General features: G+C 41.5%; 1 protein-coding gene across 8 annotated transcripts in view; it reads right to left on the bottom strand.

The window, feature by feature from the left end:
- Window positions 1-12,505, bottom strand: part of RUFY3 (RUN and FYVE domain containing 3) — a 54,394-nt gene that overhangs the window by 3,231 nt on the left and 38,658 nt on the right. For 5 of the 8 annotated variants that reach the window (XM_068679262.1, XM_068679263.1, XM_068679264.1 and 2 more), the window contains 7 exons: window positions 12,135-12,302; window positions 11,045-11,142; window positions 7,447-7,566; window positions 4,442-4,544; window positions 2,538-2,617; window positions 1,106-1,133; window positions 293-367 (listed from right to left, as the gene is read on the bottom strand). In XM_068679262.1, the coding sequence (XP_068535363.1) occupies window positions 293-367; window positions 1,106-1,133; window positions 2,538-2,617; window positions 4,442-4,544; window positions 7,447-7,566; window positions 11,045-11,142; window positions 12,135-12,302 (672 nt within the window). Of the gene's footprint in view, window positions 1-292; window positions 368-1,105; window positions 1,134-2,537; window positions 2,618-4,441; window positions 4,545-7,446; window positions 7,567-7,739; window positions 9,934-11,044; window positions 11,143-12,134; window positions 12,303-12,505 lie in introns of those variants that run through there. The other 3 variants (XM_068679267.1, XM_068679268.1, XM_068679269.1) reach the window with 1 other exon arrangement.

Here is a 12,505-nt window from a genome sequence, read left to right as displayed (position 1 = left end):
CACTAACATACTCTTCTCACTTCTGATTGATCCCAGAGAAAATCATCTGGTTAAAAAGGAAATGTGCTGTAAAGGAGAAGGAAAAGCAAACCATGGGGCACAGTACAAGCTGGGAACCCTCAAATGGCCAATGTCTAACAAGTACATCTTATGGGTCAAATACACAACAGAAAAAGGTTAATTTCATTGTCCCAGGTCACTAGTAGGAAACCTGCGCTACTTGAAGAGAGAAATCAGAAGAAATGCACATTCACCACATGGCCGAGGTGACAATACCAGCCCTCACAATTACCTTTTTCTTGTTTCGGCTGCTTTCTTCCTGGCAGAGCTGGCAGATCTGGGCGTTTCCAGGTCCTGATGGCTGTTCCTAAACCCGCGATGAAAACCAAGACATTTTACTTTACTTGCCTGCTTTACCTGGGCCCTGTGTTAGACCCCTGTGATCCTTATTTTAAAACAGGGACGAAGATTTCACACTGTTGTGTTTTTAGCCCCTCTCAATTCACAACCCACCAGGCAGCCATGCTGGGCCAACGTGCATTTATCTGCAGGACAGTTGCCCTGGCTACACCACGGCTCCAGCTGTGCTTTGCCAGGCACTCGGGAGAAAGAACAGGCTCTGGTTAATTTGATGTGCACAGAAGCAACCAAAGAGAAAAACAACTAACCCTTCCCTCTAGCCTACACAGGAACTGGCAAAACCCTAACCCAAACCAGGAAGGTTACACACTGCCATTTTCACAAATATTAAATTATTCTTTCATTGTTTTTTTTTTTTTTTTTTTTTTTTTTTTTTTTTTTTAAAGACACCAGCCTAGGACAGGAACCATAAAAGAGGTTAATACAGTTTTGCTCAGAAGGCAAAATGAACCCACGCAAATGTAGCACCGACAACTAAAAGCCTTCCTACTGAGCTAAGCAGCACTTTTCCACTAGGGAACCAGATTGTTGCTACACACTCTACAAACATAAATCCTCACAAAGGCAAAAAACCCAAAACACAAACTCCAGGGTACTGGGGCCAAGGAAAATACTGCAGTAACCCAGGAGCTCCCTTGGCACACTTGCTGTTCAGTATTGCAGTGCTAGAGAAGGAATCACCAACCTGCTCTTCCTGTGTGTCACCCTGCAACCTGCAAGAGAAAAACATCACTCTGAGCCAGCATTTCAGTCACTGCTACTGTTGAGAACAACAAAATCATAGAACCATAAGAATATCCCGAGTTGGAAGGGACCCACAAGGATCATCGAGTCCAACTCCTAGCACCACATAGGTCTACCCAAAATTTTAGACCATGTGACTAGGCGCACAGTGCAAATGCTTCTTAAATTCAGACAGGCTTGGTGCAGTGACCAACATCTGGATGATCAGAGGATTCCTCCATTCTGTTGTTAACATCCCACCCACAGTGCTTTCTGGTTTTGTTTCTTCCAAACCACACTGCCAAGTCTGCTCACACGAGAGCTGAGGCATTCATAAACTTCATCAAACAGAGAAGCAAACAGGCAGCACGTCACTGGCATCGTAGGATAAACGTTAGACATGCAGCACACTCCTGGCTAAATGGAAAAACTTACAAAATGACTCCTGAAAAGCAGAAAAAAGGGAGCCCAATCATGGAAGAACAATTTAGACAATATACACATAGTTCGAAATTAACATTAAACTTATTGCAAAATGATTGATCCCCCAGATCCGTGAACAGGCAATGACAACATTATATTAAAAAGCTGTCCAGACAAATTGGCAGACTGATGCTTGTATTGCCAACATGCTCAAGGTGAAACGGGCAAAAAGCATCAGAGGCCTGAAAGGTTTTAATATCCAGTAAAGAAGATTTGAATAGAGCCCGTGCTATTTTTAAGACAACACTTTTCCAATCACCCTTGCATTAGCATTCAGCGCACCACGTCAGAGAGCTGTGTATTTCCACTCATGTTCAGAGAGTAGTTGCTCAGAGAAAAGGGCTGCTGCCATCTCTGAGCAAGATGCTCATTACAGCGCTCTTCCCTATCGGATTTAAAACTTACATTTAAACCTAAATCTTAAGCCTAACTTTCAAAGGCTAAACACCTCCTGTGACAACAATCCTCGATTCTGTTTAGAATCCAACAATTCTGTTTAGAAGAATGCTACCAGAAGTACTTTTTTTTTTTTTTTATAAATAAATATGGCCACGATCTTGAATCACTATTTTAAGTTCTTCTCGAACAGCTATTTTTATCCAGAAGCCACTATTTATTAACTGCAGGTGTCACAGATTCACCAACGCTTCTCCTATCTCCCACCACCAAAAGATACCTTCTTTGGATGCTAGCATCAAAGGTCCATCCCTGTGCCAGATTTGGTTTATGAGGCTTCATTAAATATGAAAAATGAGGAAACACTAGATTTATACAGAAACAAGTTCAAAGGTAAATAGGAGAGGGCGAGCACTTTTCACATCCAGAACCCTCGATGTCAAGCAGCAGAACCTGCTTCTTCCCTTTGACAGGAATTAGAAAAAGAGAAGGCAAAAATGAGATTTCTTTCATACTTGTATGTCAGGACACTGTTTTCCTCTCTCTGAGGCTGTTTCAATTTCGCATTTTCTTCCTGGATTTTGAACTTTCCATCCTGCCAAAAGGAAACATTTACCCATCAGTCAGACCACGTTAACAGCTCCCACTGCATCTCTGCCACACTGCAAAAGGAGACTTCACACTGATATTTAGGGAACACTGACCTCACTGACCCACTCTGGACATGGAGGTGTGTTTGGACACTCGAAAACATACAATCACCAGTCCACCCTAAGAGCAGCTTTCCATGTTTTTCTTTTGCTATGAACACGGTTGATTTCACATTTTAGAGCTGGACTTTTGAACATGTTCAACGGTCTCCTTTTACTAGAGGACAAGAAACTCTGGCCACTTTATTTTATTTTTTTAAAACTTCCGTACAGCAGAGGTTGAAAAGGCAAACAGGCTCTATAGGCTTTTAGAAAAGTGATCAGGGTGACAAATCTTCTCAACCAGTAAAGAAAAATCCCCTCCTACTCCCTATCTGATAACTGGGTCATAGCCTGAGCCATATATGTATGGAACAACTCTTTGAAACGTGCCTATGTCAGAATTCGCCTGCTCACTACATAGCAAGTGCTGGCAGAATCACCCATGCATGCATGGCTCTCAAGTTACAACCATCATCACAGTGCAGCCCTTAAATTCCTGAAAACGCAACCTTCCATTAGACCAGGAACCTCCTACAAGTTTTGTGGCAAAAGAAATCCATTCTGAAACACATTTTTTTTCCTCCTCCCCTCCAAATTGGCCCATTTGCTCTTATCAGGAGCAGCACCCTACCGAGGCTTGCTGAGGAAAGGAGGCTAACCACACACCACCAGCTGTTCTCACACCCAGCAACAACCTGGCACACAAGCAGTAAGGAAGAGCAGCAACTCTGCCTTCCAGATAGCTAGCCAACTTCTGCTCAGGAGATCAGCCTGCCCCATTTTGGTTTGTCTTTACTGGCCAAGAGCACTGCACTGGAATCTCAGTTCTTTCTGTTGAATTATAGCTGTGCCACTAGAGCACCATGACGTTTTGATAAATGAATCGTGATACATAAGTCGCTTCACAGGAATTGTGTGTAATATCAGCTAGGGGAAAAAAAAAAAAAAAAGGAAGCTTAAAGCAACCCAGGGGAGCCCAGTGAAGGCAACTCTCAAGTGCAGCAACCCACACATGAATTTCAGAAACCACCTCTTTTTTCACAGTTCTCATATTTATGAGTTTTGCTCTCCAAAACAACTGCCAATTCCCAGCAAGACAGCCCGTTTTGTTTTACAGAAAAACCTGTAGAGCAGATTTTCACTTTCAAAGGCAAATTACTTCTAAAAAGGGAGTTTCACTCAGGGACTATCAGTTTTACTCTGGAGATGAACATTGTATTTTACTTTAAAAAACACTGAGTTCACTAATGCACAGCACTGAAAGAACACTGAAAGTGATTTGTGATGCCCTTCAAAGATAATTTTGTTTTCCAAGTTGTACTATTTTTCAGGAGAATTTCCCTTATTATGTGATGCAAAAAAGTAGAGTGAGCAAGCTTGCTTTTCACTACCTGTAATGCATACAGCATCTCTCCTGCTATACTACATTTGGTTTTCATAAACTATTGAAGGAAATCGTGATTGCTCTCAAGATTTTGTCAGGTACCCAGCCTGGAAAAGCAATTCTGTGTTCTGCAATTCAATGCAATGTGTAAAATCTTTCTTTTGAGTCCCAACCAAATGAAATGCCTACTTACCACGTGCAAGAAGCGTTCCAAAGCTTATCTTATTGTGACACATTAACAGTACTTACTTATTGCCTAATAAAGCTTCAGAAAAGAGAACGAGCATAATGAAACCTTACTTCAAATTTAAGCCAAGGCGAAAAAATAAGTCATGTTACCTACCGCTTTTAACCAATTCTTTGGGACTTTTTTGTTTCCTTGGCTGCTTTGGTGATTCTGCGACCATCTGTCTCTTTCCCGCTTCAGTTCCAGTTCAAGGTGGCTCCTGTAACATCAAGGTGGAATTAGGAATAAAGGCTCTGGTTTTCTAACACTCAACATCAAGAGCCGTTACATTATAAAGACTAATTAATTCTCTTTATCCTAAAGCAATTGAAGCCCAATTCTAGAGCTAAAAACTGCCTCTCAGTAAAAGGCTGTTTTACACGTGTGAAGCCACAAAACGCCAGGATAGAGAATCCAAATGTTCTTCATGCAATTCTAGCACAAATTTGCTGAAAATAAGCCTGTTGACTGTGTCTGCAAGTCCTTAAAAAATACCAAGCTATTCATCCGTTCTAGCACTGTCAATCAGCGCCCTGTTCAAGACATTCTTCAGCAGATGACCTGCTACATGACAGGCTGTGAAACCCAAGGCAATATCCTCACACACTTCTCAAAGCCATCCAGACATGACAGACAGAGTCTTCCTCTCTCTGAGCTGTGGCAATCCTTCAAGCCCTTGTGTGGACATGAACAGGAGAAGCAAGCCCCTGTGCTGAAAGCAGGCCATGTGCGCTGTTTCCCAGCCCGCAGTTACTTCCATGGCCTAGCCTTATCGGTAACCACGGGGTGATGCACGCTCCCTCAGACTGCTAAGCAGCCAGGCTGCTGCTCTGCACTGCAACCCCACCGAGGCTTTAGTGTCACCTCATGCGGAGCGTGCTGTGGTACATCGAGCCAGAGGGAACAACAGTGAGGCTGAGTGCAGCACATTTGTATTTGGGAGGACAGCTGATCAGTGGGTCAAGGACAGATGAGCAAGCACATCTGAGGTCCCCGATACAGCCTGAGGAAAAGCACAACTCCAAATCCAGCTGTGGGTCACCCACCCTTTACTCTAGGGCACTGGAAAGCTCCACAATCATGGCCTGCCAGCACACAGCAGCACCAAAGCTCTTGGAGCACACAGAACTGGGGGCTGAAGCACCAGAAATCCCATTTTCTGAAATCTTTACAAGGTAATTGGACAGTAATACGGTAGATACAGTGAAGAACAACTCCTTCTCCAAAAGCAAAGGCTAGAAATTGAATAACATACATGCTGGTAAACACATTGGCAGGATTTGTCCTACAAAACACTCATAATCCTCATTTCTGTTAAGGAAAAAAATATGTCTTATTAACCTCACCAGTCTCAATGCTCAAACATTTATTTTTTTTTTAAATAACTTGACTGCATCCTCATTAATTACAAAGCCTAACTGAAATGAGTAAAGCTGGTGGAAACTTAGATCAAGAAATTAATCCTAAACCATGTGGACATTCAAAAACAAACCACCCAGGGGAAATCTTGCTTACAATTTGATTAACACAAAATTCCTCATTTCCTCTCAAAAGGACACAATTCAAGCAAGACTACCTGCTACCCTCACTTAAATCTATCAGTGCAGCCTCCTGGTAAAGGAGGCGCAATCATTTTCAAACTGCCACCTCGATCTAGCATGAGCAATGCTGTATTCAGAAAGGGGTGGATTGATGCCAAAATATACCGATTTGAAAACATCCTCCCCAGATGCTATACTAATTCAGTTAAACTTAGTGTGAGGTGCATGTGCAAAGATATATTCCCTGCATATACCTAATAATATCACTGGACTCACCCACACACACCTGGGACTAGCACGAGTTTCTGATCAAAGCCATTTGCTGGCTTTGTGGGCAGCCTCAGTAACTTTTTGAAACAGGAAACAAAAGAAACCGTGCCAGGATAGGGGACAAAAAAAAAATGCACCCAGCAGTGCTTCCACACCATTCACTCCAGTGACCTTGCTGCAGAAGAGAGGAAGCATCATGGCTGCAGATAGAAAGATGCTCTGCTATTTTAAGATAAGAGGATTTCTGTTTTCCTCTTGTTGGTAAACTGATGACACTGCAGGGGGGAAAGCTGACAGCTCTTGTTAAGTTTCCTGTATTTGGCTTCCAGCTTTTTAGTTGTCACCCAGCAAAACTGAGACCCCTGCCAGAGTGGTTCCAAAGAATGTTTATCAATATGGTGATAGTCTCTTCATATAAATATCTATATTTATACATGTGAAGGCAGGGTTTCAACTAGAAAAATCATAGCGCTTTGTCGGACTGACCATCAAGATCGCTTCCCTTGCTCCTTAACCCTTCCACGATAGCTCTAGGCAAAGACATCTCTGAGCTACATCTGACTATAAGCAGCAAACAAATTGTTTGCTTTTCTTGTTTGCTTCAGACTGCCTTCAGGTTGCAGGTTATGCTGCTACAAGTGAGAAGTCTGGTGTAATGCTAGATTTTGGAGAGGTCTATGTGGCTGTCAGAGGCCTGACTGCACGCTGAAGCATACAGCCAACTAACTCAAGCTCCCTAGAGCAGACTAACCTGCAACAGCATCTTGGTGCACATCGAGGGCTGACCAAGCTTCCCAAACACATTTTGTACTTTGCTGTGATCTCCATCCTCCTACCTCACTAGCACTGCCAGTTCTTAAAAGAGATGGTGCTGGGCAGATGCCCAAAGTGCAGAAAGCATCCATGGAAATTTCTGTATTCAAAAAGAATATCCCAACGTTTCATTTCTACCCAAGAGATGTTCTGCAGCCTGTTTCTGATATTTCCTTGCCACAAAGATTTGTGCTTTTGCTTGTGAGTTCTGCTGACCACTCAGGTTTTTTTTTGTTTTGTTTTTGTTTTGTTTTGGTTTGTTTTTTTGCATTTCCTTGCAATCACATTTTCAACATTTTAACTTTAAAGATACCCACGTTAAAAGCCTTGCTGTCTCACAAAGCATTTCACCTCCCCACTGTTAATGTCACCTGGAATCAAAATCAGGTCTCGTCTCTCCACCTGCAGCCCCTTCCTTCTTTTAGAACTTCCCTGCCTGCTTTTGTCTACACACAGTAAGAACAGCCCAGAAAATAAGTTAGAAAAAGATCTCTTCACCGCTGCCTGGAGAGCTCTTCCACTTCTAGCTGGAGGCTGTTGATTTTGTCCCCAAACTCCTGCTTGAAGAGACGGTTGTCCTGCTGGGCCAGCTGACGGTCCTTCTCTGCCTGTCGCAATCTGGATTTGAGCCACATGAACTTGTGATAAAAAACAAAAGCCATGGTGGGGAGGAAGACCGAGTTTAAACAACAAATTAAAAAACCCAGTGAAAAGGTAAAGCCAAAAAAAGGGATGGTAAAAGCAATGGGAAGGAGGAAAATATTTTAAAGAAATGCAAAATGCAGGTGAACCAGGCAGAAGCGCTGATTTTCAATTTTTTTTTTTATTCTATTACTACAGTTTACAGCCATTAGATGAAAAACATAAAACATCACTTTTATCCAGATTCAAAGCAAACCTCAAGTACACAGAATTTTAAGTCAAATTTGAATTTAATGTATGTTACATCTCAGCTTTACGCACGTAACTGGAACTTGCAACATAGGTTAGCTACTATATTTAGAATTAGTGCATTTTCCTGGTTTCTTCCACAGACTGTCACACTGACTCAAGCGCCCAGGCATTAGTACCCCAAAGCATCTCTGCTTCGGGCCTGACATCAGAAATTGCCAGATGCGTAATTCTGTCTGACTTTAACATTGTTGTGACAGCAAACGAAACCAGCCCAATCCCCTATTCCTACAGGGGAAATTTGAGGAGAGGCAGGGGTGTTAATAGTTCTAACTCGCTACTCAGATACGCCTTGATGAAAGCTTTCACCATTTTTTTGCCCCCCACAGGTAGTTAAAATGCATTTCTAGTAAAGGATTACTGAAGGTTAAGTTTATACTTTCAAGCATGAGACCTGGGCATCGCTTAAAGATCGAGACCTGGCCTCCAAGTCTGCTTGTGTGCGGGAGTCCATTGAACAAGCTAAGCAGTGGTACACGCTTGTGCATAGGAGGACTAGGCTGAGCCTCACAGGTTTTTAAACGTACCTAGCGAGAGTCAATAGGTATCTTTTCCCAGTTGTGTTTCAGTCACATCTGCCTCCTGCTGCCCCACGGAGCGCTATCCAACAGCACAAAGGGGGAACTGGCACCAAAGAATTTTTACAACCATCTCACCAGAGCAAATAAACCTCATTTCACTCAAACCTCCCAAATATCATTTTCTTGAGAGAAAAACATCTCTAGGAGCACTTATAAGGTAAAGGCTGTAAAGGGCCAGCACATTGAACTTCTGTGGCCACAGGGAGGAGGATATTAATTTACAATAGTCCAAGGTACTGTTGCTTACAGTTTTGCACTAGGGTATTACAATGACAATTACTTTTCCTATCCAGAGATGTTTCCAAGCTTTAGCTGTTCTTTCACTAGCAAATTCCATGTTTGTATTGAGCAACAGAAACTTTGAAGCAAATGAAAGAAGTGTAACAGTAAAAGGCAACTCTTCCTTTTAAATCACTAACTACTCATTCAAGGAGTGGTCAAGTACCAAATTACCATTTCCACTCCCCACCACTGCACATTTTTCTTTTTCTTTTGTTTGTTTCAAACACTAGAGTATAAAGATCAGATTTTTTATTTTTTTTGTAAAACATGTAACTTCCCCTTCTAGGGAGACCTATCAAAAAACACCTCTCCTCAGCTTCCTTCAGTCAGGAAGAACAGCAAGGTATGTCTAGAGGGACTCATGGCAGAGGTAGAAGGCAATGCAGAGATAAGGAGGTTTTCACTGAACTTACCACTCTATCATGTTACTCTAAGACACCTAGCTACTAATTCTGGACACATGAAGTTTAAAGGAATAAGGATAAGTCCCTACCCTCCCACCAAGTCACTAAGGCAAAATCGTTGCAAGCAGTCTTGGTTACAAGAGGGCTGGTCTTCACGGCGATGAGCTATTGAGTCGTGCCCATCTGTCTTTGACTTGGGGCTGAACCCACAGAACAGAAGTGAATGGGTAAACGGCTTGGGGTACGCACACAACTACTTTCAACAACTTCCAGGGATGCATTTTCTCCTCTACTTCACAAAAAGGGAAACACAGAAAACTAGTTGACTTTCCAGAGCTGGCCAATGCAATATCGGCTTGGCCAACGCGCCTAGTATCCATACATGTTGAAGACTTGTGCTGCTGTATACGGCATGCATCACCGGGATGTACAGAACCACATTCCTTACGCTTTTCTGGTGTTTATTGGCCAACTCATTGGTACTTTTAACACAGTTTAAATGGCAAAGTTGGGGGTTTTTATATCCGACTAAATCTCTGAAGAAAAACTCACTGATTTTAAAAACTCAGCAAATTCCAAATCAACTTTAGATGACAATTAACATTTTAACAGTTGATTTTTAGCAATTCTCAAGTTCTTCCCTCATAAATGAGTTCTGATGTCAGAGCTGTGAGGTGACCAGACATAAAAACATCTAATGATGTTTCTGGATCAGTTTGTTTGCTGCACTATTTAAGGTTTTTGCCTGTTTCACCAAATCCTTTTCACTGTATAAGTAAGTCAGAATGAGGATGAGGAGGAAACGGAAAAAAATAGGAACAGCAAGAGAAAAAGAGCAAGTCAATTAGCTGAGAAGATACAATACATTTTAAAATACAATTTTTCTACAAGCAAACTGACCTATGTCATTAAGAGTCATAAACCCTAAAAATAAGAACATCAATTTAGTGCAATGAACTAATCATTAAGTAAGTCTCACACAATATATCTTGCCAGGACCTAAGGTTTCCCCTGGTTTTGCTCAAAGCTAGCAGTTAAGGCAATTCACAGAGATCAAACTTCTGAACCTTTGGCCAAACAAGAAAAAAGGGGAAAAGGAGCACTGCTCCTTGCCATATCAACCCAACTTCACTGCCGAGGCCCTCTTAATTACATGAGGGTTAATAACATGAAAGCAACACAGCCACGAGGTTGGAGTTTGTCCTGGACTAGATGGATGTCATTCCTACAGGCCATCTCCATCAACCTTTAGTGACAATCAGGCTGCCCTATCACCTTCCTTGATGTACTTTCACATGAGATTTTTTTCAAGCTTATTTTTCTCAGAAAGTATAAGAATCAGAGCATTTGTCAGTTCATAAAGAGAATGGTTCAAATTTTAGGGTTTGTTTGTTTTTTTTGTTTTTTTTTTTTTTTTCTTCAAAACAGTACCAGAAAGATCTGGAATAACCAAGCATCTGTAAAACTGGTCTCTGCTGTATGTTTATCCTCCTTGCTCCCATGGCAATAGCTATCAGAAGTCAGGCACTTCTTTAACTGCATGACTGTGCTATCAGATGTATCTGTGCTATCAGAGATAGTAACTGACTGCATAACATACAAATACACAGCTGACAGATAAACAAAGCTGCTACCTTTAGTACTGTTCTAGCAGTATAATTTTTAAATTTTTAATGGAAGCCCTCCTAAATATGCAAAACTCTTCTCCTAACAGTATCTCAAAATTATTGCTGAGACTTAATCCTACTCACTTAACATACAGTTATTTAGAGGTGACTAAGCACTGCATTTGGACTCTCACCTGCTTCATTCATTTCAGTGTGACATTATCACTATAATGAAAACAATTATAGTAATTGTAAAAGTTTCATTTTTTACCTTTGTTCAAGCTGTTTAATGGTAGCAGCCATCTGATTTGTTTTTTCTTCCAAACGGCTGTTTAATTCACTCTTCTGTTTCACTCCCATATCTGAACTCTGGAAAAAAAATAGCAACGTGCTTTCTGTAAGTACTGGTAAAACCAAAATAAGCCACGACATATTACATAGTAAATGAAATGAAAGAGGCAAAACCCAAACAGACAGAAGGTGCTCAAAAAGCAAATGCCAGGTCAATATAATAAGGCCAAGCATCTTGCCCTACAGGTGCAGGCTGTATCTGGGAACCCCACAGGAAAGCAATAGCATAATCAGTTCTGCTTTCTGTATAATATGTAGTAACCGTAGTGATACAGCAGCTGCTAAGATCACTCAACTGCTGTGCACAGAATGATCGGCTCAAGGAGCACAGAAGCAACACTTTCCTATTCTAAAATTTATTTTACTGTTTCTTTCTGAGAATTAAGTGCTGCTCTTTGCCATTATGCAGTGATGTATATAATGATACCATATACTTTCAAATATGAGATTGTATTGGAACAGAAGCTGTCATGGTTTAGTTTTTAACCACACAAAAGCCAGAAGATGCTTTCCCCAGTGAAACATACATTTCCAAATCATTGCCAGTCTTTCTTCACAACAAACAGCATTTTCCTTTAACTCCTTACATGGTCAATTGCTTAAAACATTACAGCTTTCTGTCTTGCCCCTCAGCAGCTCACATCCTCTTTACTAAACTGAAAAAACATCACTGGGATTATGAAGCACGTACAAAAGCTGGAAAGCAGTTTGAACCAAACTGCATGATTCCTGCATATATCATTATAGAAATATCTTCCTTGAAGTTTCTTGCACGAATCAACTTTAACCTGAAGAATGCCAGCCCTAATGCGAGCAGCAAACAGAAACAAATGTAGAAAAAAAAATATACAGATAGGGAGAAGGTTTAAACAGGAGCAAGACAGAAGTATGGTAGACTGCCTGTCACCCTTCCACACCCAGTACTTTTTAAACAAGGTGGGGTGTGGAAACCAAGGCCCTAAAAAAGTTTTATCTGGAATTTGTCCCATTTGATTTAATTATTTTCCTACCTGCAGCTTGAAAGATAGTTCATGCTTTAGAGCCCTGAGATCGTCCAGTTGCTGTCTGAGCGCCACCAGAGCATCTTGCTTCTCACAGACATCTTTCTCCAGCATCTTCATGGCTAACTCCATTTCCTGTCTCATCCCAATCTGGACCTCCAGCTCCTTTTCCACATCCTGGAACACACAGCTCAGTCAGCACTACTCGCCAGCTTTCTTCACCATCAATGATGTAATCACTCTTAACTGGTGCTCTTGGCATTGGAGTCACAACCCCAAAGTGTGCTGCATTGCCACAGCATCACAGTTATAGATCTGACACATCAAAAACAATTAAGAAAAACAAATATGTTATTTCAATCCAATATTAAAGCCATGTA

Source organism: Anas acuta, chromosome 4 (assembly GCF_963932015.1).
Source record: "Anas acuta chromosome 4, bAnaAcu1.1, whole genome shotgun sequence".
NCBI lineage: Eukaryota > Metazoa > Chordata > Aves > Anseriformes > Anatidae > Anas > Anas acuta.
Note: the sequence above shows the minus strand (reverse complement) of the source record. Positions and strands in the feature narration are given on the sequence as shown.